General features: G+C 38.8%; 1 protein-coding gene across 8 annotated transcripts in view; it reads right to left on the bottom strand.

Annotated features, from left to right (window-relative positions):
* The window catches only part of ELF1 (E74 like ETS transcription factor 1), a 117,287-nt gene that overhangs the window by 52,093 nt on the left and 39,176 nt on the right, over positions 1-26,018 (bottom strand). For 4 of the 8 annotated variants that reach the window (XM_044926863.1, XM_044926864.1, XM_025263053.2 and 1 more), the window contains one exon: positions 2,355-2,640. In XM_044926863.1, coding sequence (XP_044782798.1) covers positions 2,355-2,426 — 72 coding nt within the window. In that variant the 5' untranslated portion in view covers positions 2,427-2,640. Of the gene's footprint in view, positions 1-2,354; positions 2,641-2,985; positions 3,221-3,245; positions 3,602-26,018 lie in introns of those variants that run through there. The other 4 variants (XM_044926866.1, XM_044926865.1, XM_006076523.3 and 1 more) reach the window with 4 other exon arrangements.

Here is a 26,018-nt window from a genome sequence, read left to right as displayed (position 1 = left end):
ATAGGTTGGTATGTATATATATATTGTTCTTTCCTTTAGACATTTGTTCAAAAAGTTACATATCAAATAGTTAATGGTATCTTCTGAGAACAGGATTAGAGGGAGTAAGTGAAAAGGGATTTTCATGATTTACTTGGTATCTTTGTATTAGGCTACTTATTTTATAATTGGCATGTTCTTACTTTTAAACCAAAAACAAATTGAAGCAAATGAAAAGCAATGAAGTAGAGCAGTATCTACCTAATAGTTAAGATAAGATGCTAATAAGCCTGATGCTACTTGATGTGCATGAGTCAAGTTAAGTTTCCTATGCTCCTGGCCACAGATGGAAAAACCCTAAACCTGGCCAGTTCATTATAATACCGGATGATCAGCATTCATCGCGGTAACAGCATCATTAATGAAGTCAAACTGCTTGGGTTCAAGCTGCAGCTCCACTGTTTACTAACAGTATGACTTCAAGTTAGTCAACCTATTTTCTCAATTTCCTCATTGTAAAATAGGGATGAGAGCGTCTGCCCACGTTTCACATTTGTAAAGTCCTTAGAGTAACTTCTGCAAAAACTAATAAATATTCATTTTGTTAGACAAAAAATAAATGATGTTGTTGTCATTCAGTCGCTAAGACGTGTGCAACCCTTGGTGACCCCATGGACTGCAGCACTCCAGGCTTTCCTGTCCTTCAGTATCTCCCGGAGTTTGCTCAAATTCATGTCCACTGAGTTGGTGATGCTATCTAACCATCTCATCCTCTGCCGCCCTCTTCTCCTTTTGCCTTCAATCTTTCCCAGCATCAGGGTCCTTCCAATGACTTTTAAACGAATAAATAACTTAAGAAAAATCATATACATTTGAAGGTATGTGTACATCTTCCTACCCAAAGACATTAATAACCTCTCCAAGTTAAACTAAGTACACATCTCATATACAGTAAGGCTGGGTACTGTCTTGTTTCCTAAGGCTATACAGACACTTGTGTGAATACCTCACCGTAACATACAAGGTGTTCCTCATGGTCAAAGAGCATCAGAGCCAGCGCAGTGGCAGTGTGCTAGCGAGCGGCTCCGAGCTCTGTCCCATGGCCACACCCCAAGAGCAAACCTCACCACATCAAGCCTCAGCTCTTTCATCTTCCAGGCCTGCACAGTAAACACGCTGCTTTCAAACCTTAACAGAAACATTCTATTTTAAGACAAATTCAAAACACTTTTTCCTCCTAACATGTCTTTTCTATTGTTCCTAGATAAAACTATTTTTCACTGGGATGCAATCCCTTCCCTCACACTCTTTCTTTCCCTAGCAAAAGTTCATCTTGATTTTAAGGCACCTTAATCCAAATTCTCACCCTTTGTAGGCTTACTTATAAATTTTTCTTCTGCCTCTTCATTCGACAGTACAATAGCAAGAACTAAGAAATTACAATGCCCTGCCAAAAGTAAGAATCACCTAGAATAAAATCATGATATGTTACCATTGGCCTATTAAAGTCAGGTATTTAGAATTGGGCCTATTTCAGTATTTATATCAACTTTATAGACATATTTTAAACCTACCAGCTCTCAAAATATTTCTCCCAGTATACTGAATCTCTCTTATACACGATTTCTCTCACATCACATCTTACATTTCCAAGTAACCTGTTCAAAATGAAGTAGATTATAAAGAACCCCTGGGAGGGGAGGGAGCAGAATTAACTCAGTCCTTTTCTCATTATCTCTTGAATCTTTTTCATTCTAGAAACAGTAACTTGCACATCTTGTATAAATTCAACAAAAGAAAGCCCATTTAGAAATTCTCCCCTTCAATGCCCTCATTCAGCAGGTGATGAAATCAGGACCTAGAGAAGTTAAGTAACTTCCTCAGAGTCACATGCTTTGGACTGAAATGCTGTCTGATGGTGAGACTGCTAACATCTTTCCATACAAGGAACAGTCCCGTATTAGAAATCATAACTAACCACATACACTAAAACCGTGTAATTGCAAAGCATTACAGTCACCAGTCCTAAGAAAAAGATACATGTCTTGCCAGTATGTCATCTAGAACTTTTCAAAGTATTTTGAAATAATGACTTAAGATATTTACTGTTAAGTTCTCATTTTACAAAAAAACGAGCTAACCCCCAAAGTACTATATCCTTGCTACCACATCAAAGCTAAGGATAAAATTCTTTCTTAGTGAATTAACTAGTACTTAACACATAAAATCACAATACTTTCACATTTTAGATATCTGAGTGCTTATATTAACAAAGTTTCTCCTGCTCTCTTTTAAAGGAAGTAATCTTGAGACAAATAGAAAAACCGTTATAATACTTTTATTAAAATGCAATTTTCTCTAAGTATCGCTCATACCTGTTGCTCATCCTCCATGACGTTACTAGCAAATTCAAACACTAGGTCGTTCTGTTGGACCACAGCAGCCATAATAAAGCATTCCCCTCAGATCCACATGAGAAAGCTTCCCAACAGGTTCGAGAACCAGGCAGCAGAGACCAGTGAACAATCTGCGTAAAGAAGCCCAGTTACTGTATGCCCAGGTTTTCTTTAAGGAAGGTACTTCAGATTTTCTTGCTTCACTGAGATTTTACTTAAACTGAGGCAATTTTTCTGAAATTTTTCTTCTCTGGAACTTCTTGACCTGAAAAACATAAAGCTTAAGTTAGGTATCAGAAAGCAAGCATAATTATTATTTAGAATATAACAGTCAATACAGATGGCAATGCCTCCAAAGTATTTTTTAATGTTTTTAAACAAAAGCAACATTACTAGTGAATTTTTTTAAAACTAGATATGTATTTTCTTTTAAGATTTCATTCCTGCTAAGAAAACGTCACCTCTCATTACTGAAAATGAAGCCATCTGTCCTCCAACTCCCTATTAAACTACAAAGTACTATTAATTAAAAACAAAAAAATCCCACCCAGCCATAACTAGGTTCTTGTAATTGCAATAAAGGATAGATAAACAACTTCTTTCTACTAACTTAGCAAACCACACACACAGGAATTGGTACTCCATGAGTAATTTCATAATACATATTTTTTGCCTAAATAGAAACATTCAGACAATATCCTCGTTAGGTCTGATATAAGCATTCAGACAATATCCTTGGTAGGCTTTAAATTCGGTCTAATACATTTAAAGTTTAACAAGTACTGTTTTAAGAGCTTTTAAAAATAAGCAGAAATTAAAGCCCGCTCTTTCTGTTCTCTAGAAAGGCTTCTGGTAAGTAGAACGCTTTACCATGCTTAAGTCTGTCTTCAGTGGCTTCTTTTTAATGCACTGAAATGTGCCCTTATCTCCAGCACAGGCTTGTGAGCAACAGGAAGGAAACAGTACTTGACCACGTCATGGCAAATTAGAACATGCAAAGAACTGCACTTTACAATAGAAAAACAGAAGCGCAACTTAAGAGTGAAAACAATTTCAGTGGAGGGAGAAAAGCTTTACAAAGTGCCTGCAAAGACGTCTGTCTATTTAATTCTTTGTTTTTTTAAGTTACTATTACTAACAAAAGTCAAAGGATAATTTAATTTAAAAGTTGATCACAATTTTGTTACACACTGCATCATATAGTTATAGCCACAAATATGACATTAAGAGACAAAGATATACAAATAATCATATTAGATAACATCTAGTTCTTTGAAACAGCATCGACAATTTTAATTTTAAAGAGGCAAGTTCAGGAATGAAGCTGATCTCACGAATCACTTTTCCTGAAAACCAGCCAGTGTGTGCTAGCTAGATCACACACTCATTTTCCTAATTTCAGTAGTCAATTTCCTATATATTCCAGATTCTACGGGTTATCATGGATGACTATGATTTCCCTAACAGGAAATTAAAAATTAAAAAAAAAAAAATTTAACAGTTAAGAATTCAATTCAATTCAAGTGATATTTCTACTCATTAACTTCTTACCCAGCGGTTTCCCATACTCACCTAGTCCACTTCTTTTAATAATGAATTCAACTCTAACATTGGGGAAATATTTTTAGCACTACTATTCAGGCATTTTTAAATTTTTTAATTGGAGTGTAATTGTTTTACAATGCTGTGTCAGTTTCTGCTGTTCAGCAACATGAGTCAGAGCTATGTACACATATATCCCCCTCCCTCTTGAGTCAGGCAGTTTTTGAGCAATGCACAAAGTCTAGAGGTGGGAAAAGCCCCTGACAGATATATAGAACACACACACTACAGTTTCCTTTAAAGTCTCATCCAATTCTTCTGTGCTAGGCTCATCTTCCCACACAAACCACGTTCATTCTTGCCTCCCTTCTCAACTTTTAGTATCCCCTACACCTAGAATTCCTCTCCCACTTCTCAGCAGCCATTTCTATGTTCTCCATCCTTCAAAATGCTCAACTCAAGGCCCATTTCTTTCACAGCCTCCCAACCTCTGTGACTTGACCTACACGGGCCTTCAAAAATACAACTTATTGTCCCTACCACAAAATTAGCACTAACTGTATACTGTCTCACGCTTGAAAATTATGTCCACCTCATTCAACTGAATACATGTTTCAGTGTCTATTATTTGCAGAGCAATGTGCCAGGTACCATGATAATTAGAACAAAACTTCTCTGGGTAAGTAACTACTGTTTTTAACATTTCTTCTGTAACTACCAAACCTATGTGCCCATAATAAAAGATAGATATTGATGACAGATAACTATTTTCTGTCATCAATCTATCATATGTTTACAATCTATCATAGATGTTTAAACTCTTTCTATGTATATTCTTTATAAACAATGACTATAATACTTTTGATAATGAGGAAACCAATATTCTAAACTTGATGAACCACAGTAGAATAACCAGATAACCAGAATCAAGGGATGTTTCCTGATTTAAAAAAGTTGTGTTTTTTTCTGTAAAAGGTTGGATTCCAAAAGACTAGTCCAAAATCCATTTATTCGTAAGTACAAAAGTGACACTGTTCCGATGACCAATGTGAACACATCTAAATGAAGTTTCACTTTCTTTTCCACTGCAATCACAAACTTTTTCTTACCAGCACTTCCACAGTGCTATTATTTAAAAAAATTTTTTTTAATTTCAAAAATAGGGACAAGCAATCAACATATTTACAAATTATAGTACATACTAGCAACCAACAGTAATCAACCAAAACTGAAATGATCGCCCATGATCACTAAGACTTTGTTAGGGTAGAAAGAGACACCATTATTCTGGTGAGTAGCTTTTGTTCATTTCTATACTTTCGTTCACATACTGAGAATGTGTAAGTAAAGGAAAGCTCCTGCATTCTTTTATTGGCTTTATTAGGCCTCTGACCCTCCGTCTTCTTTCACTCTATCCCACCGCTCTTTCTTTTCTGAGTATGTATACAGCCTATGGCACCAAGGTTGTTCTAGGGAAGAGTTTTTCTAATTCCTGATCCAGAGGTACTACCCATACATATTGCTGTGCTGTGCTCAGTCATGTCCAACTCTTTGCGACCCTATGGCTGTACACCACCAAGCTCCTCTGTCCATGGGACTCTTCAGGCAAGAATACTGGAGTGGGCTGCCATTTCCTACTGTAGGGGATCTTCCCAACCCAGGGACTGAATCCACATCTTTTGTGTCTTCTGCACTGGCAGGCAGATTCTTTACTACCAGCGCCACCTTGTAAGTCTACCCACCCATATTAGACGTACTTAAATTAACAGTCTCCGTGTATTAACATTTTTTCAGTAAGAGATGAGACGAGACACCTAGATCGATGATTCAATTTTTCACAAGTGAACTAAGTCTCTGTGCCCAAGGTGTCACTATCTGAAAGCATAACAGAATCACAACTAGAAGCTTCATCTCCTCAATCAGGACTCTGTCCATGACTAAAGTACACAGTGTCTAAATCTACTCAAATCCTTCATGCTGTAATAGCTTAGAACACAGTTTCTTTCTTTCTTTTTTAATGTTTTTTTTTTTTTTCTTCTTAGTCATTTATTTAGACTGCTCTGTGCAGCTTGTGGGATCTTAGCTTCACGATCAGGGATGGAACCCATGTCCTGGGCAGTGGAAACTCTCAGTCCTAACCACTAAACCACCAGGGAATTCCCTAGGACACAGGTTTCTAAGTAAACACATGTATCAAATTAGAAAAAAACAAATCTCCATCTCTTGTTTAGCTCCTGATGCCTAAATCTACTCACTAGATTATCTACTGGATAAGTCCATGTCAGAGTCAATGTGTCTAAAACATTCAAAACTAAGCTTATCATTTTTGTTCCTCAAATTTGCTCTAGAATGGAAAAAACATGGGTTCTTAGAATAAAGTAGGGGCCTTTTATCTACTTCAACAAAATTATAAGGTCTTCAGTAAATTTTAAACATGGTTGAATTTACTAACCATTAGTTATATATATTGGAGAAGGCAATGGCACCCCACTCCAGTACTCTTGCTTGGAGGATCCCATGGATGGAGGAGCCTGGTGGGCTGTAGTCCATGGGATCGCTAAGAGTCGGACACGACTGAGCGACTTCACTTTCACTTTTCACTTTCATGCATTGGAGAAGGAAATGGCAACCCACTCCAGTGTTCTTGCCTGGAGAATCCCAGGGATGGGGGAGTCTGGTGGGCTGCCGTACAGAGTCGGACACGACTGAGCGACTTCACTTTCACTTTTCACTTTCATGCATTGGAGAAGGAAATGGCAACCCATTCCAGTGTTCTTGCCTGGAGAATCCCAGGGACGGGGGAGCCTGGTGGGCTGTCGTCTATGGGGTCGCACAGAGTCGGACACGACTGAAGCAACTTAGCAGTAGCAGCAGCAGTTATATGTATTACATTCAGAAACACTCTGCAGTATTAATCATTACCAAGCATATTCCATAACTTTCAAAGCATCAGTCTTTATAAAATAATAAGTAAAAAATGAAAACAATGCATTCAGCACAAAGACAAAAACAGTTAACTTATCTGCACAGTTTTGAGAGGTCATATAGATAGGAATCCACTAAATAATGAAAATTCCCTGAGCTGGCTCTCATCTCTTTCAAGTTGGGAAGGACCATATTCTTACTCTTCAAGGAGTCACGCCAGAGAAATACCTCATTAGTGAGGTTCCTCAGCTCTTATCATCAAACTAAGCTTCGTATTTAAGGTGAAGCAGTAGTTCAAGCGAAAGAGAAGAACACGGGCTCTGGCATCAGACCACTTGGGTTTGAACCCTCTGCACTGTGACTATGGACAAGTTACTTACTTAGCATCAGTCCCTTCTTCCTGCAAAACAGCTATAAGCCACAGTTTCTTCATTCTGTAAAATGATTATAACACCACCAAAATCTAGATTTTCTATGAAGGTGAGATGTAAATGTATGTGCAGAAATGCCTGGCATACAAATTTTACTCAGTAAAGATTAGCTTCACTATAATCTAAGTATAGTGCAAGAGATAATGTAACAGGTGCTTAAGTCTCATCCATACTCCCTGGAGTATGGATATCTTATATCTATACTCCCATTAACAGTTATTTGCTAGACTGCAACAAACAACACCGTAGCCCCATATCAACGAAAGTATACTTCTATTTCAGTGCCTAAAAATTTGGCACCTATTTGATAAATCCAGTTGCTTAAAGGTTGGGACCACACCCTGTCTGGCAAGATTCCCTTAAGACAGAGTTCCATTATGCTCCTAATCCAAACAAAACAAATTTACTGATTGTAAACACAAAACCCTCAGCCACAATACGGGCTACTATAACTAACTCAGTGGTTAATTTTTGTATAATTTATTATAAAAGATTTCAGGTATAATAAGCATATGCTAGTCAAAATCAGCTTTTAATACTTTTTCACATTTGCTTCCTTAATCCCTAATTGAATTCCAATTTAAGCTTCCTTCAAAAGGGCTTTAAACACAAGAGTCTATAAATCCATCAATTCATCAATTAAAAAAAAAAATTACTGCTACCCTTTGGAAGTTACTAGGCCACCAACTCATTACGCTTAACATGAACACTGATAAAGGGAACTAATTAAACAAAAAAGCAAAGAGTTTTTAGATTGAGACAGCTCTGGCCCAAAGAAGGTAAAATGCACCAGCTTAGAGCAATGGATGGTTGAACGACTACTTTTAATTTGAATGACTATCTCTAATAAAGCATTCAGACTGTGTGTGTGTGTGTGTTCATAAGGCTGGGAGTATTTAAAGAAGTGAAATTATGTAGTAATTCCAGATGCCAGGTACCTGAATGGAAAGTATTTTTATATGAAGTGGTAACCTAATAAACTGCCCTTTTCAACATATAGACATACTCATCATAATAGTTTAGAAAAACCATGAAACTAGAAGAAATACAATGAAAATTTTTGAAAAGAATGAGAAAAGTGACAGAAGAAAAGCTATTTAAGTTAGAAATGAGAAGCAAGCAGTAAGTCCATAAACTGTAGTGAATGGAATGATTCTTACGTAACAGATCATAGTTAGGCCTTTTCAATTTTTTTGAGTATGGTAGAATGCGTTCTATTAGCTCTCAGCAGAAAGGAAAATAAGAAATCAGTGTTATCAAGATAAATTCTATACAATCTTCCACAGACCTGTCTATTCTCAATCTAAAAAGTATGAAATCACACACTTTGAGGTGAAAAGAATGTATGGATTACCTAGGAAAATGTATTCACTGAACACTTCAGAGAATTTGGGCCCAGAGCAGTCTGACTTGTCCAAGGTCACACACAGTTGATGGCAAAGAAAGCAACAATTTTCTGCTTTTCTCCAATTCCCAGCCCCCTTCTCTACTCAGGCCCCTCTATCTGCATTAATAGAACTTCATTAGTATTTTTCATTAGCAAAGTATCTGGACAAGTAAGAAATCTATTACACAGATATCCGTATCAGTTCAGTTCAGTCGCTCCTTCATGTCCAACTCTTTGCAAATCCATGGACAGCAGCATGCCAGGCCTCCCTGTCCATCACCAACTCCCCGAGTTTACCCAAACTCAAGTCCATTGAGTCGGTGATGCCATCTAACCATCTCATCCTCTGTCGTCCCCTTCTCCTCCTGACCTCAATCTTTCCCAGCATCAGGGTCTTTTCCAATGAGTCAGTTCTTTGCATCAGGTAGCCAAAGTATTGGAGTTTCAGCTTCAACATCAGTCCTTCCAATGAACTCTCAGGACCAATCTCCTTTAGGTTGGACTGGTAGGATCTCTTTGCAGTCCAAGGGACTCTCAAGAGTCTTCTCCAACACCACAGTTCAAAAGCATCAATTCTTCGGTGCTCAGCTTTCTTTATAGTCCAACTCTCACATCCATACATGACCACTGGAAAAACCATAGCCTTGACTAGACGGACCTTTGTTGACAAAGTTAAGTCTCTGCTTTTTAATATGCTGTTTAGGTTGGTCATAACTTTCCATCAAAGGAGTAAGCATCTTTTAATTTCATGGCAGCAGTCACCATCTGCTGTGATTCTGGAGCCCAAAAAAATAAAGTCTGACACTGTTTCCACAGTTTCCCCATCTATTTCCCATGAAGTGATGGGACCAGATGCCATGATCTCAGTTTTCTGAATGTTGAGCTTTAAGCCAACCTTTTCACTCTCCTCTTTCACTTTCATCAAGAGGCTCTTTAGCTCTTCTTCACTTTCTGCCATAAGGGTGGTGTCATCTGCATATCTGAGGTTATTGATATTTCTCCCAGCAATCTTGATTCCAGCTTGTGCTTCTTCCAGCCCAGCGTTTCTCATGATGTACTTTGCATATAAGTTAAATAAGCAGGGTGACAATATACAGCCTTGACGTACTCCTTTCCCTATTTGGAACCAGTCTGTTGTTTCATGTCCAGTTCTAACTGTTGCTTCCTGACCTAAATACAGGTTTCTCAAAAGGCAGGTCAGGTGGTCTGGTATGCACATCTCTTTCAGAATTTCCCACAGTTTACTGTGATCCACACAGTCAAAGGCTTTGGCATAGTCAATAAAGCAGAAATAGGTCTGTATAGTATCTGTAGAAAAATATCTGTATAGTATAGTACAGTTTCTATACCATTCTGTGCAACCTCTTTGATACCTGGAAAATCATTTTCAGTAATATTTTTACATTGAATAACTGATGCAGAGGAGTTTCTAGATCTATTATTGTTTTAAATCTTACAATTTTACTTTAGTTGTTCTTTCCCAAGTTCTATCATATCCTACTATCTTGCTTTACCTTCATTCAGCCTAAAGTGAAAAGGAAACATTATTAAGCGTTTTTATAAAGTTACCACAATTTAGTAGGTCATTAAAATACTTTAAACTTTAATTGACATTTTTCTTGCCAGTTCTTTGAATACAATACTGCTATCACAACTAAAATACCATAGGTGAGAAAAAATTACTAAAACTTACCAAAATGTAGTTACAGTTAAGTAACCAGACTTAACACTTCCCCAAGCAAGTCTCTAAGTTCCTACTGAATGAGGAAACAAACAAACAAACAAACAAAAGACACCAATTGTGAAATAAATCTCATTGCACAGTCCTCTCTAAACCAAGGACCCAGATTCAATCCCTGGATCAGGAAAATGCCCTGGAGAAGAGAATGGTTACCACTCCAGTATTCTTGCCTGGAGAATTCCATGGACAGAGGAGCCTGGTGGGCTATAGAGCTCATGCAGGCACAGAGTCAGACGCGACTGAGCAACATAAACAAGATAGTGGAGGAAAAAACACAAGTGAACGTCACAAGAGGAGCAGACCATTCCCTGCCACACTCACAGTTCTCTGAATTCAAAGAGAAAACGTTCCTATACTCCAACCTTTAAATTTAATTACTTCAAATATTTTAAATATTCAAGAATTTAAGAAAACAGAGAAAAAGGTAAAAGGGCTACAGTCCACGGGGTCACAGAGTCGGAGATGATTTAACGACTAAACGATAATCTTTTAGGTAGCTCCCCAGCTTTAGGCATCTTTCATTGAAAGTGAGGGGAGGCAGGGGAAGTGAAGTACCTAGATCTTTTTCCAGAACATGGTTTTCTTTCCATGTGAATGAAACCCAAATTGATGTTTTCTGTATTCTGATGACATCTGCAAAACTGAAGCATGCCTTAGAAACCTGAATAAGCTCACCTTAGCTTCAACCACGTTAAATGAAAAAACAAAAAAGAAAACCCCAAGCCCACAAAGTCAATCTGATCAAGGCAACAGGCTGACTTCCCTGTGCTCGGCCTTTTCACTGACACCCCAGGACAGCCCCTGGACGTGGAGGGCAGGCTGCGATTGCTCACTCACCCAGACCTGAAGGGCCAGTTCTCTCACATTGTTCTCCACTTCCCACCATTGGCCGCTCGGACCTACCTGGTGTCAGGTTACACTCAGGCAGCAGCCACAGGACCTTGCAAAACCAGATCACATACCTAGACCTGTTCATACCTGTGGTCTCAAGATTAACCCTTGTTCTGAGCCTGGTCTGAAAATAAGAAAATTTAAAACCGAAGCGAAAAAAATAAAACCAAAGAGAAATACTCAACAGTAATCAGGTATTGTTTTAATCCTGGGTCATGAAAGAGGTTTTACTTTCTCCAAATGACCGAAAGTGACCATTGTCAAAATGTCCTTAATTGATGCTTTTATTATGCAAATAAACTGACTGAAGGAGTTTTCTTTCCTCCAAGGAAGCTAAATCTGAATGCTGATGAAAACACACCTGCTTGGGAACACAAATATGCTGAAATGTGCTTATCAGCAAGACCTGTTCGGGCAGTTAACAATTTTCTTCCTATAACAAACAAGAAACAGCTTGCAAGAAAGCTATTTCATTTCTGTAGTTGTTTATTCTCCTGTTTAACATTTTCATCTTCTTAAAACAGACATGCTGTAGAGCAGCGGGTCCCCCATTCCAGAAGACAGCACTTTCCCATCCAGAACACTTCTTAATTCTGGCCCAGAGTGAAGGGGAAAAGGCCAGGGATACTGCTGAAAAGCCCACAGGACATCTTGCTAAGGACACGCCTCCCCCCACCTCCAACTCCCACAATGCACAATATTCTTCTAGAAGAGACTGTTACTCTGTCCTAAGAAGTTTTCACTCTTAGGAAGAGACACACCATCAGCTGAAAACAAAATTGAAGGTCACATAGAAAGCTTAATGGCCACAGACTGCATTTTAGGTGGCAGCGGCTCCATGTGTTCATCTGAGGGGTGCTTACTACCTTCAGTCTAGTGCCCCTTGTGGCTCTTCACCCTGCAATAGGAATAATTCACCAGAAATGAAAATAGAACCAACCGACTTCTCTACTTAAAAGTAATCAACATAACACTGTAAATCAACTATACTTCAATTTTAAAAAACTAATCAGTGGCTTCCACTGCCTATAAGAAAAACTTCAAGTCCATTAACAGGGCTGAAGTGGCTCTTCATGATGCCCCAAAAGGTATGAGAAAACGGTAGCCATCAGATGCGTAAAGCAGGATATCTGAACACCTGCACAGAAGAGTGAATGGGAATCACTCACCGACCAAGTTTAAAAGGACACCCAGGCCACAATATTACGACTCTTCATTCCCATCTCAGAAACAAGTACACCGGCATCTCTGCATTTCATAGCCCCTCTTGGCCCGCTGCCCCACCCCTGAAGTGAAGAAGCCAGAGTCCGTCCTGCTCCAGTTCCCCCAGCGCCCGTACGTCCCACCCTGTCCCAGGCTTGCTGGCTCAGTTCAGAGCTTTCCACATCTTCTTGAGTGATCATCGCCTTTTATACCTGTGGCATTTTAGGGGCCTCTCCCAAGTCACACTGGGGCCTGAGTCAAGGACACAGACTTCCGAGAAGCAAAGCACGTTTACCTCTTCCCAAGTCACCAGCAAGTCTGATGGACTCATCCTCACGCACAAAACTTCCTGGTCACTACGCGTGAGAAGCTCTCCAATTTCATAGCATACCCCTTTCTTCTTTGAACAATAAAAATCTATTTTCAGTAAGTTTGGCTATAATCAAACGATCCTGGTGCTCCATGTCAGGATCCTTAAAATGAGATTCTTTCTACAATCATCCTCATAATGACCTGGCTCGTGCCTAAGATGGTAAACTCGAGGACACCAAAAACCTAGAAGCAGCAAAAGCACAAGATGAGAAATGAGACAGTGGAAGGACATGGGCTGAATATAAATTACATACGTAACTTTATATTTTCCTATTGCACAAATCTCAGATTGAAGCAAACTTTAAATACTATTCACAGTTTATATAAAGATTTGTAACACAGGGAATTCTCTGGCAGTCCAGTGGTTAGGACTGCTTTTCACTGCTAAGGGCATGGATTCGATCCCTGGTTGGGGAACTAGGATCCCACAAGCCATGCAGTGCAGGGGGATAAAAAAAAATTATAATACAGAACAGTTCAATTTTTAGGCCTTCTTACAACATCCATTTTCACAAGAAACCATGCTCTACTGATCAACTTGGTGGTTAAAAAAACAACTGATGATACTTAGTGAACTTTCCCTAAACTCAGCACTGTGGGAAAGACAAAGAGATAACGCATGGGCTGCCTTCTATGGAGCTTACAATCTAGTTCAGGAAACAAGACCAAGAGAGAAAATAACTGAACACTGAAAGTCAGCATTTAATTAAACATTAATAAAGCTGGCCAATACTGCAGCATTTCCAAAGAAAGGACGGTCAAATGGGTCAAGGAAACACTTTAGACAGTGAAGGACCTAAACTCAACCTTCAAGTGAGTGGAGAGACTGTACAGAAAGGGAAAGATAGCCAGATACAGTGTGTGTGCACACACGTTTCCTTAGACAGGCATACATGTGTACATGCATGCACATGTGCATGGATGCGCATCTGTGTGAAGGCTGAGACACAAAGGAATAAAGAGAATTAAAACCGACCAAAGTGGGCATCCCTGGTGGCCCAGTGGTGGAGAATCCACCAACCAACGAAGGAAACACAGGTTGGATCCTTGATTTGGGAGGATCCCCCAAGCCGTGCTGAGGAGCAGCTGTGCCCACGCGGCACCCCTGCAGAGCCGTCCTCCAGCCATGGAGCCCAACCACTAGAGGTCCTGAGCCTCACACCCGAGGGCGCACGCTCCAAGAGTGGCCACCACACAGCAGCTGGAGAGTGGCCCCTGCTCGCTGCAACCAGAGAAGAGAAAGCCCCAGAAGCAGCGAAGACTCAGCATACCCAAAACAAAAATGAATGAATGAATGAATGAATAAACAAAAACCAATGACCAGAGTAAGTTTGGAGACAGTTAACAAGCTGACCAGAGCTAAGAGTTGACAACAGCAAACAGTAGAAAATGTGAACCAAAGCAAAACCAAATTATGGAGAGTCTTGAAAGTCAGGCAGTGGAATGCAGGCTTGATTTGGAAAGAAGAAGTGGAAAGTTCCTGGAGGTTTTCAAATCCGGTTGCAGCAATACTGTGTGGTCCCCAAGATTACGAAGCCCAAAGCAAGGGGGTCAGGTAACTACCATCTAAAAATGATGAGGACAGTTTAAACAAACATCCCATAGCTTGACTTCTACACTGATATTAATAACTTCTAGCCACTGATGTGTATACTATCCTCCTTAAATTCTTCATTAATTACGTGTAACAGAGATCCTCCACAATGGTTTATAAATCACCCAGGGTATAGGAAAATCATGAAAAACAGGCAAAAATTACTTCACTAGTTTACATCAAGTTTTTATTCTTTGCCTAAGGATTAAAAGAAGGCAGAAATAGAAAAATGAGATTTAAAAAAAGATATGACTCATTATCATACAACCTTTCTTACAAGTTAATCAACTGAACCTCAAAAGTGTCCTATATCCATTTGGACACTACAGAAACTTTGAAATATATGAACTTGCTGCATCTGTGGATGACTGCATATTGCTGCTTATAGTATTAAGTATCTTGAAAAGATGATGCTGATTCAGTTATTTAGTGAGGAAGGATATGACATCCATGACTGATGAAAGTTTCTTAGTCATTTAATAGAGACTTCTGGCACCAACTTTCAGTGAATCTTTACTTTCTTCCAGGACAATGTTTAGAAGAAAGAAGTTCCTGTAAAAATGTCTATTTGCATTAAACTTGGCTCTTTGTTAGATGCCTTTTCTGCTTTGTGGCTTTGCTTGACTCTTCAGAAGTTCAAGAATTCAAAGTTGCTTTAGTAGATGTAGTGGGCACTTACTAGATTTTAAAAAATACTTTAGCATGAAGACACACTTAGAAATTTTACAACAGCACAATAAGGTCCACTTATATCATAATTTGTCGGTAATATCTAGTGTCTAATAAATGCCTTACAATTTACAAAACAAGACATAATCATATCACGCGTGCTAAGTCGCTTCAGTCAAGTCCGACTCTTTGCAACACTATGGACTGTAGCCCACCAAGCTCCTCTGCCCATGGGCTTCTCCAGGTAAGAATACTCGAGTGGGTTGCCATGCCCTCCTACAGGGTATCTTCCCTACCCAGGGATCAAACCCACATCTCTTACATTTCCTGCACTGGCAGGCAGGTTCTTTACCACTGGTGCCACCTGGGAAGCCCAACGTATACATACTGCTTGATTCTTAAACATCTTTACAACCACTGATGCTGCTGTACAGACAAAAAACCATGATATATCCTCAAGGAATTAAGAAAGAGATAGTAACAAATTAGAAAAAAATTAAGAAAATAATAGCTACGGGTACCAGGCTTCATATTAAAGTACTTTGCTGTATCTGTTATTTAATCGTCATGTCAGTAACAACCATGACTTCAGAGACCAACCAAATAAGGGCAAGGACTTTGTCATGGTCACCACCAAACCCCCACAGCTTACCCAGATGGTCATGAACAATATTTGTCAAAGAAATACTCAAGATGCTCAGAGACAGTATGAGTACATGTCTGACCTCAGCTCACACTCATTCATTCACTCATCCATTCAACAAATATCCCCTGAGTACCTCCAACATGTCAGACTCTGTTCTAGGTGGCAGGAATACAGGAAAAAAACAGACCATTTCTGCCTTCATAGGGTTTCTAATCTAGTGATCTTGATGATCCCCCTCAAAAAATTCTGCTTTAAAAATGTGGGATTGTCAGGCAATATGGCTGTCTTACAACCCATAAACAGAAGCCCTGCCCCTCTCCTTCACATCTAACTCCCAGCTACTGCCAAACCCCTGACAACTGGACACAGAAAATGTGACCTCTCTAAGTGGAAGAGCTGTGGGATAACTTCTTACCTTTCAGACAGTCTATAGGTACATAAGGAGAGGGGAAGGGAAAATTTGAGGTGAAAACAGATACAGCTAAATCCAATGGCCAACTTCTTACAGACAAACCTTAAGGCTACTATTTCCCTTTAATTTTTAATTTGACTTTTGAGTTAATTGAAATTTAACAACTGAAAGGCTTATAGAGAAGGGGATGGCAACCCACTCCAGTGTTCTTGCCTGGAGAATCCCCATGGACAGAGGAGTCTGGTGAGCTGTAGTCCATGGGGTTGCAAAGAGTCAGACTCGACTGAGCGACTAACAAAAGGTTTATTGGGGAGTTTTTTTTTTAAAACCATTCCCTTCACAAACATAAACACTTCAAGGAGAAGATTACATTCCCCCTGTATTGTCTTCTCCTATATACTAGGTAGCCTTCAGAAGTCATATTAGTACTATCTACATTCTTTTATTTATTTCACAAGGACTCACGAGGGACCTACCTGCTAGACACCGGTGGGTAAGAGTGGACAGGAAAGAGACAAGTAGCTAAGACACTATGGACAATCAGTCTATCAGCTGAGACCAAAGATGCAGCAGAAGTAGATACAAAACTTATTTTCCCATGTTATTCAGTAATTATTTGCTGGGGGGACATTCCAGATAGAAGGAGCTAAGGTAAATCTAAAAGCTTAAATCACTGAATAAAGATGAAATGGGAATTTAATGAAAACAAACTTTTTCCTAAAAGCACGCAGGATCTGGCATCAGAAAACCTGTGTTCAAACCCTAGTACTGCCATTTAATAACTTTCTTTCCTTGGGTAAGTCAACCTCTGTGACCTTTCTTTCATCATCTTAAAAGTTGTACCTACTAAAATTTTACTTTGTAAACCACCAGGCGCTCTAAAACTTTTAAAGAATATCGATACACCAAAAAAAAGAATGCATATCAAAATTTGAGACCAACATATTAGCTTATCATTTCATATTGAAGGCCAGTTTTTTATGACCTACAAAAATTTCACAAAAAGTAAACACAATTTCATATTTTCTCTAACTGTGATCCATACAATCCATATAATACAAAACAAGCCTGTGACATGCCTAGAATTGACAAGTGACAAAAGTTTAATGAAACAGGCTTACACTTAACGTGTCCCCCTAATGGGAAATTAGAGCGGCAACTGTACATCTGCGTCTCTGTTCCTCTCATCGTGGTTTAACTGACAGGAAGCAGAGAACAAGATATGGCATACAAACATCAAGTACTTCCTGCCTTCTCTGCTACATCTTTATGTCTTGTTTTATAAATAGTCCAATCATCTATATGAAAATGTATCAAAGCCTGGTGCCAGAAGCATAAAGATGTAATTGGTAAAGACTGTTAATGAAAACAGAACAAATAAAAAGGTATTCTGAGGTGGGGATCTAAGTTCATTTCACACATGAAGACTCATTATTAATAGTTTTCTCGAGAAGTATTTTTAGGAGTAAACACCTTACAAATTAAGACTTGAAAATCACAATGACGGACTACAAAATGAAATGTCTGAACAACAGAACAGCCCTCAAACTATTTTACCCAACCGCTTAGATAAATAACATTTGACCACCTAGATAGAAGACCTTCCCATTCAGCTTTTACCTCTCATAAAAGATAACCACCACTCAAAACAGAAACAAAAATCCTTCCAACAGGCAACTCAAAACAGCAGTACGGATAGCTTGCCTCTTGGATCCCTGGCCATTTTTGCCATGGCTTCTGGTAAGCACTTTTTCCAGGTCGCCATTCGTGTCCCCCCTGCCAATCACACGATCTCTACCCACTTGTTCTCTTCTCAGAATATCCAAAACTTGGCTCATATCATTTATTCACATATGTTCACCCATCAACTATAAACAAACCAAACAGAACTCCATTCCTAATAGGTCAAGTCTTGCTGTTTTAAGTAAGTCATTTAAGAGAATTTAATATACACATAAAAATCAACTTTAAGCTCAGTAAGTAACATTTCTTAAAATGAGTATCCTGGATAACAACTGCGTTTTTATTCAGTATTTTTCAATGAAAATATACTTTTCAGCAGTGTAAGAGCCTAGCGCCTTCCCAGCATATCTGTAGTATATCTCTGCTCTTGCTTGTCAGTGTATTGCCCTCAACTGTCCCAGTGTCTAGGGAACACATGCTCCCTGAGCCTTAAGGGAAGTGTCCGTTTCCTTACATATTAGCTCCCTTCCCACAGCCTGTGGCTCTGATGCTCTGTCAAACCACCCCGTGTGAGGGTGCTCAGTCACATCCAACTTTTTGCCACACTGTGGACTATAGCCGCGCAGGCTCCTCTGTCCGTAGGATTTCCAAGGCGACAATACTGGAGGGGTTGCCATTTCCTATTCTAGGGACTCTTCCCGACTGCAGAGATCAAACCTGAGTCTCCTGCATCTCCTGCATTGGCAGGAAGATTCTTTACCACTGTGCCACCTGGGATGCCCTCGAACCACTCTAAATGGTGAGAAAAGTCTCAGGACGTCTGCAGAGAGCCTAGTGTGTACCACCTTCTTGACAATCATTTGCTAACAAAGGCAGGCAACTGTTTTATTCTACCAAGTGCAGATGAACAGTACATCTTCCTTTCAGTTTATTTCTAAGACTAACAGGTTATAAATTATCCCATAACAACCACATATCTGTCTCTGGTCCATAGACAAAAGGATCAAATATAACATCCAGTTTTAACAGTTCAGACCATAAAGTATTTTGAATAAACAAATAACTTACACAAATCTTCTGTTTCCAAATACAAATTGTCTTAACTGTCTCTGAAACTAAAACACATATAACTTTAATTCTGATTAATTCTAATTTAAATCTAAAATCTTCACATTCTTCTTCTTCATGGTTTAATATATATGTGTGTTTTGTGTGGTATATGTTAAACTTTATATAAATAGTATGATACTGTATATATTCTTCCAGCATACTTTAACAAGCTTCTTTAAGACATAAAATTCTGAATAAATACAAAGGTTACTTGGAAAGGAATTTTAAACATTCGCGAGGACTTAGTGCTTAGAAAAATATTATTACCAAAGAAAGATAAGTCATGATTATTTGGCTTCCACTGTAACAAAGAGAAATATCTTAGATACACAAAGCAGCCCATCTTCAACGATGCCTCTCACAACATGTTCTGACCTTCTGCAGAACAAAGGTAGCTCACCTTAAGAATGTCCTGTGCAGAGATCTTAACAAGCTCAGGGGTCTAACCCCAGCAGTCTCTTTCTAACTTGCGTGAAAGGTGCAGTCTACACACCACCACCAACACTGCATTGGTTCCATCAGTATGGCTATGTTCTAAATTGCAGTAAGAAAATCTCCGGCTGCTGTATTCCCCAGCATCAAGAATACTACAGGCAATAAACAATTGTTGAATGAATCAGTAAATTATATAGGAGGAAAACTGGAGCCTATTATACAGAGTGAAGTAAGCCAGAAAGAAAAACACCAATACAGTACACTAATGCATATATATGGAATTTAGAAAGATGGTAACAGTAACCCTGTATACGAGAGAGCAAAAGAGACACTGATGTATAGAACAGTCTTTTGGACTCTGTGGGAGAGGGCGAGGGTGGGATGATTTGGGAGAATGGCATTGAAATATGTACAATATCATATATGAAACGAGTCGCCAGTCCAGGTTCGATGCACGATACTGGATGCTTGGGGCTAGTGCACTGGGACGACCCAGAGGGATGGTATGGGGAGGGAGGAGGGAGGAGGGTTCGGGATGGGGAACACATATATGCCTGTGGCGGATTCGTTTCGATGTATGGCAGAACCAATACAATATTGTAAAGTTAAAAAAAAAAAAAATCCAGGAGACCCCTGAATTGCATGACTTATGAGAACCCTTCCAATTACATAAATCCTATGACTTCTACTTCCATTTGCTCCTCTGTGTTCCTGCTACTACAAATAGAGACGCCATGGAAAACAGCTCAAAAAAGAGAGCCAGGGCAATTTGATATTTTGAGAACTTAATGAAAACTTTGATTTCTTTCTTCCCCCACTATGGACACATATAAAAGTTGTGTTTACCCAGGTCTTGCATTTCTTTGATAATAAACCACTATGTGTTCATTCCCAATTAAAAATAGAGAGCGCGTGCACACGCCAGGGGATGACTTTGAAAGAAAGGTCCATGTTTCACTTTTTATAGCAAATCCCACATTTACATTATTGAATTTTGGAAATCTTATATAAAGATTCCATATCAAGTTTATAACTAAAGATGCAAGATTTACTATCATCATAAGTAAGAATTTTAAGGAAACAAGATGAAACACATATCAGGAAGCAAGACGGAACACTAATTATGGCAATAAATCTGGTTAGATGTAAAAGTCTAATTCAAGGTATGTGCCAGTTAAAAGTTTATCAGTATATTGGTTATACCCCAATACAAAATAAAAAGTTTAAAGTTTGGGGGGGGGGAAAGTTTATCAATGTCAATTAACACTATACCAATTATGTTTTAAGAATCTTTGTTCTAAAATGCATTTTTGAAAAATATTTGAAAGTGATGATTCTAAAGGCTAAATTATTTCTAACAAACTATTATCTCCAACTGGTTAATGGATGTCAACTGGAAATTATCATTTACTCATCAGAAGTATGCCTAGAGCGATCTTGTTAGTTATAGGGGACAGATACAGTCTTATGTCTTATGTATAACTTAATTCTGAATCTAGCTCATCTCCTTCATTGAAATGATGATTTTTTTAAACTGATGTAGAGTTTACTCACCACTTCTTTTTTAAAAATCAACTTCTGGTCCTCATCAACTTAAATATTATTTCTCAGTTATATATAAATGTGGAGGGAAAATAATCTACCCCTTACATAGCACAATTTACTATGAAGCAGCTCAACCAAAGAAAGAATACAATGACATGCCCATCACCCAGCTTTATATTAACATTTCCATAATTTGTTTCAGACTCTTAAGAATAAAAAAGTCAAATATAAATATGCATATATCCCTCTCCAATCTCTTCTGACCATTCTAAAATTGCTGTTGCCCAACTGCCTATATTTTTATAACTTTACTTCATATGCATCAATGATAGTATTGTTTTTATGTATGTAATAGGGATTTTAATGTATCTATCACAAAATTTTTACTCAAAATTGTTTGAAATAAACTCTAGTTAATAAATGGGAGGCATGCTAAACTGCTGAGTGATTAGTGGTCAAATGTACTAATGCCCACAACTTATTTTAAAGACATCACCTGCCCACTTTTTAGGGTCCTAGCTTCCCTGGTGGCTCAGCAATGAAGAATCTGCCTACAATGCAGGAGATACAGGAGACTGAGGTTCAATCCCTGGGTCAGGAAGATCCCCTGGAGAAGGGAATGGCAACCCACTCTGGTATTCTTGCCTGGAGAATCCCATGGACAGAGCGGCCTGGCAGGCTACAGTCCACGGGGTTGCAAAGAGTCGGACACGACTGAAGCAACCGAGCACACGCTAGAAGGTTTGAGCCCCCAGGGCAAACCACCATGACAAGAGGCTGAAGGGGCAAGAAGGCATCGATGGCATCTCTTCCTAGGAAAGACAATGAGAAACGCTAGATTATCTTTAATTTGCATTCTCCCCATACACGTTGTAAACTCTTCACATACCTCAGTGTGATGATTTAATAAAGAACTCTTGCACGTATGTTCCAAGAATTACATCAAGAGTGTTCCCAAACTGGACATACTCTACCGCCATCAACAAGATGGTAAATACGTTCCAGCACAGACAGACAATGCAGTACTATACTGCAATTAAAACCAATTAAGATAAATCTCATAGAGTTAAATGAAAGAAACAAGTCACTACAGAGTACACATGGTATGATCCATTTCAGTAAAATCCAAAGGGGTAAAGCTATAAAGAAAGGGTTATCACTAAAACCAGAATACTAGTTATTTTTAAGGAAAAACAAACATGGGCAGAGTTGGGGATTTTTATCTTAATAAACATGCTCTATTTCTTAACCTAGGCTGTTGTGACATGGGTAAACACTATGTAATAACATTTAAACTGTATATGTTTTATACATTATCCTACACTCACATTTCATAGTTTTAAAGAAAAAAGGATAATGAATGGCTTTACTACAACACACAGGTTACATTTAGTATTTTTTAATATAAATCTATATATTTTCATTGGAGGCTAATTACTTTACAATATTGTATTGGTTTTGCCATACATCAACATGAATCTGCCACAGGTGTACACGTGTTCCCCACCCTGAATTTTGATACAAAAGATGCACAGAAACTAACAGTTATTAAATCAACAGCTCATTTTAATTGTTTACAGGACTGTTTTCTAAAACACAGAAACTAACCAATTTTCTTTCATTTAATCTCTAAAACCATACCATACAACTCTGCACAAATACAATGACCACTGTATTATTGACCATCTACCACATAGATTATGACCTCTATGTGACTTGACATCACTTAAAGTCACACTGGTTCCTGCTACCTTGAAGAACTTCTATTCTATAGGATAGAAGATGGGGAAAAGATAGATCTAAGAAAATACAAATTTGAAAAATCAAGAAATCAAAAATTTGTATAAGTGGCTGCCTCTAGGCAGCAGGACTGAGATGGGTAAGGGGTAGAGGAGAGACGCTGCTTTTCACTAAAGGCTTTTTATTCGATTTTTAAAAATGTGCAACACTTTGATAGTTTTTTAATATAAAAATTATTAAATCAATCTTCATAAATCTAGAAGGCATTCATATTGTTTACACTTGTGCTTTTTTTTTTTTTTTGATGCTAGCAATCAATCTCAAGCTACAAAATATGGAGACAAAAAAGAGCTGATATCTTGCTATGCTATGCTAATTTGCTTCAGTCATGTTCAACTCTGCGACCCAATGGATTTAGCCCACCAGGATCCTCTGTCCATGGGATTCTCCAGGCAAGAATACTAGAGTGGGATGCCATGCCCTCTTCCAGGGGATCTTCCTGACCCAGGGATAGAACCTGCGTCTCTTAAGTCTCCTCCATTGGCAGGCGGGTTCTTTACCACTAGCGCTACCTGGGAAGCCCCTGATCCCTTGCCACGCAGCATTAACAGGCAAACGAAAAGGCCTCTGAATTCCAACAGGGGTAAATGAACGAAGGTGAAAAGACAAGTTTAGGAAGAGTTTTCTGATGATGACAGTGGGGTTATTAATTCAGATACTTATTACTGGAAGAGAAGGAATAAAAAATGTTTCTGCACAGAAATTTATACAACCAAAGCTCAGCTGCCTAATTTATCCCCTCTACCAACAAAGCAAACTGCACAGGAACTATTTTTTTCAAAAAGGGTGGATTCCTATACATTTATAGTATAGATCACCAGCCGCTTTTACTCTAGTACACAGATCAACTGACAAGACACAAAGATAGAGGTGACAAATAACTCTCCCATTAGGAGCTCCTCTTTACTAATGGGAGAAAGATTGCTCAGAGAGTTGAAAACTGCCCAAATCAATTAGGTTGACTCAATGATATTACTAATTTAATTCTTACCATTTAAAGGAAGCAGCTCCTAAGCAAAGGAGCAAAATATTCTGACCAACTGATGGAGGCAAAATTACATTCAGACCACTCAACTGATGGGACTCTTCTTCTCATTTAAGAGTCTGTGCAGTCTAGACAATATGTCATGCAAAGCCTACAAATATGCAATCCATTATGCAGTTAAATGTCCAAAGAAATTTCAAAAACCATATTCAAGTATTACATGACAAAAAAAAAAAAAAAAGTTACTCCCTCCCAGACTCAAACAATAACAAATAATCACAGTGTCTCCGAGGAAAGAAGAGTTTTCAAAGACTGTAAATGTTACCCCACATCAGGAAGGGACCTTTTTTTTTTTTTTGCCCTACCCCAGGGAAAAGGGAATGGAGAGTTACCATGAGGCACCAAAGGGAACTAAAAAAAAAAAACAGCCAAATACTAACATTGGGAGAGTGATGGTTCACTGAGAGATAAAGAGGCTAATTAAACCTGAAAAACAAACACAATTAGATTAATTATATAATGTGGTCAAGATGGCTGTCAGTGGACAGCCAGAGGAAGAAAAGCAGAATTAGAGAAGAGGACACAGAAGAGCGACAATGTTGAAAGACAAAGCCCAGCAGAAAACCAATAGAGAAAGGGAGCACTGCGCAGGGAGCTGAGGCTAGGTAAGTCCTCGTCATTCTTCTTATTAATACTTCCTAGAGCCTGTGGGTTTCCAAATGCCACTGTTCCTTAAAAATTCAGACATTAAAATGCTAAGTAACTGATTAATCACTCTTCACAGCTCTTAAACCTGCAAACTCTCTTTCTGAGAAAGTCATCTAGGGTACTCATTAAAATTGCAGATGGATAAGCCAAACCCCAGGGCCTAATAAACCAAAATCTCTAAGTTGAAACCAGGTGATTCTCTGTTACAACAAAGGTCAAAAATTACTACTTTAAATGCAGCATATTACCAGGCAGGTGTTAATTATCTCTGTGGTTACAATGTGTACACATCCAAGACTAAGCTAAGGGCCACACGTCCCTTACAGGTCTGCGGCCACTACAGCAGGGCCTGCCCAGCCGAGCAGCAAGGCCTTCATGCCGCAAATGCAATAGTAACGGCCTGTACACGTGTGCCTGATACTCTGTCCAAGGTTGAAAAAGATGGAGAAACAGAGTACAACACTTCTGCCCTCTAAGAATTTACATTCTTATTCTTTTTGTAAATTTCGTTTAAATGTTTGGTTTAATGTTGGTTTAATGTGTTGGTTTCTGCCATACGATACTGCGAATTATTGTATAATTATACATGCATCCCCTCCTCCCCAGCCGCCCCCACCCCCCCCCATTCGTCAGGCCGGCGGAGCGCCCCAGGCTCCCTGTGCTACCTGGCACCTTCCACCAGCTCTCCACCTTACCCGATAGTGTGCGTGCGCTGAGGCCACTCTCTCCATCTGCCCCACTCTCTCCCTCCCCTGCTGTGTCCGCAAGTCCATTCTCTACATCGGGGTCTCCATTTCCTCTCCGCAAATAGTTTCATCAATACCGTTTTTCTAGATTCCATATATCTGTGTTAATATGCTATATTTGTTTCTCGTATACATTCTTACTCTCACTGAAGATACTCTTCCAAACCTGTACAAATAAAGGCTACTCATTCTTCAATACTCCTCAAGACTCATAGACCCTTCATGCTCATTTGAAGTCTCGGTCACCCGTCACCTCTAGGCAAGCAATCTGAACTAAAATTTAATAACTCTGTGGTTTTGTTTCATTCTTTATTTATTTCACCTATGTTACCACACCCTATTTTCTCAGTAAGACTCTAAGTTTGTGAGACTAGAGCCCAGATTTTGTAGACTTGTGTGCCCTGTTTATTGTTGAGGACAATGATGACCACCACATTGTGGAAAATTTGATAGTAAACTAGGTTAGGGGACTCAGAAATTTAAGAGATTCAACAGTCATATGAAAAGCAATTTAAAAATCCAGATTTCAGACCTAAAGAAAGACAGATCTAAGGTAAATTTCAACCACCACAATAAAACATATCAAAAAGTTAATAGACAAAGATTCTGTATTCCCCAGACAGTTCTAAGAATCAAGAGCCCGGTATGTGAAGTAAACTTTCAAAGAAGAAGGTACAACAAATGGAATGAGATTATTACTTATGGGAAGGTTAAATTCAAAATTATACTTATGTTAGAGTTTAGAGGCCTCCAGGTTTTGCAAACATATGCAGTTTTACACACACTTTAATAGAACAAGGCATCATATGAAACAGTAT

Source organism: Bubalus bubalis, chromosome 13, assembly GCF_019923935.1.
Source record: "Bubalus bubalis isolate 160015118507 breed Murrah chromosome 13, NDDB_SH_1, whole genome shotgun sequence".
NCBI classification, from domain to species: domain Eukaryota; kingdom Metazoa; phylum Chordata; class Mammalia; order Artiodactyla; family Bovidae; genus Bubalus; species Bubalus bubalis.
The sequence above is the reverse complement of the archived record's forward strand: the minus strand, read 5'-3'. Positions and strand labels throughout refer to the sequence as shown.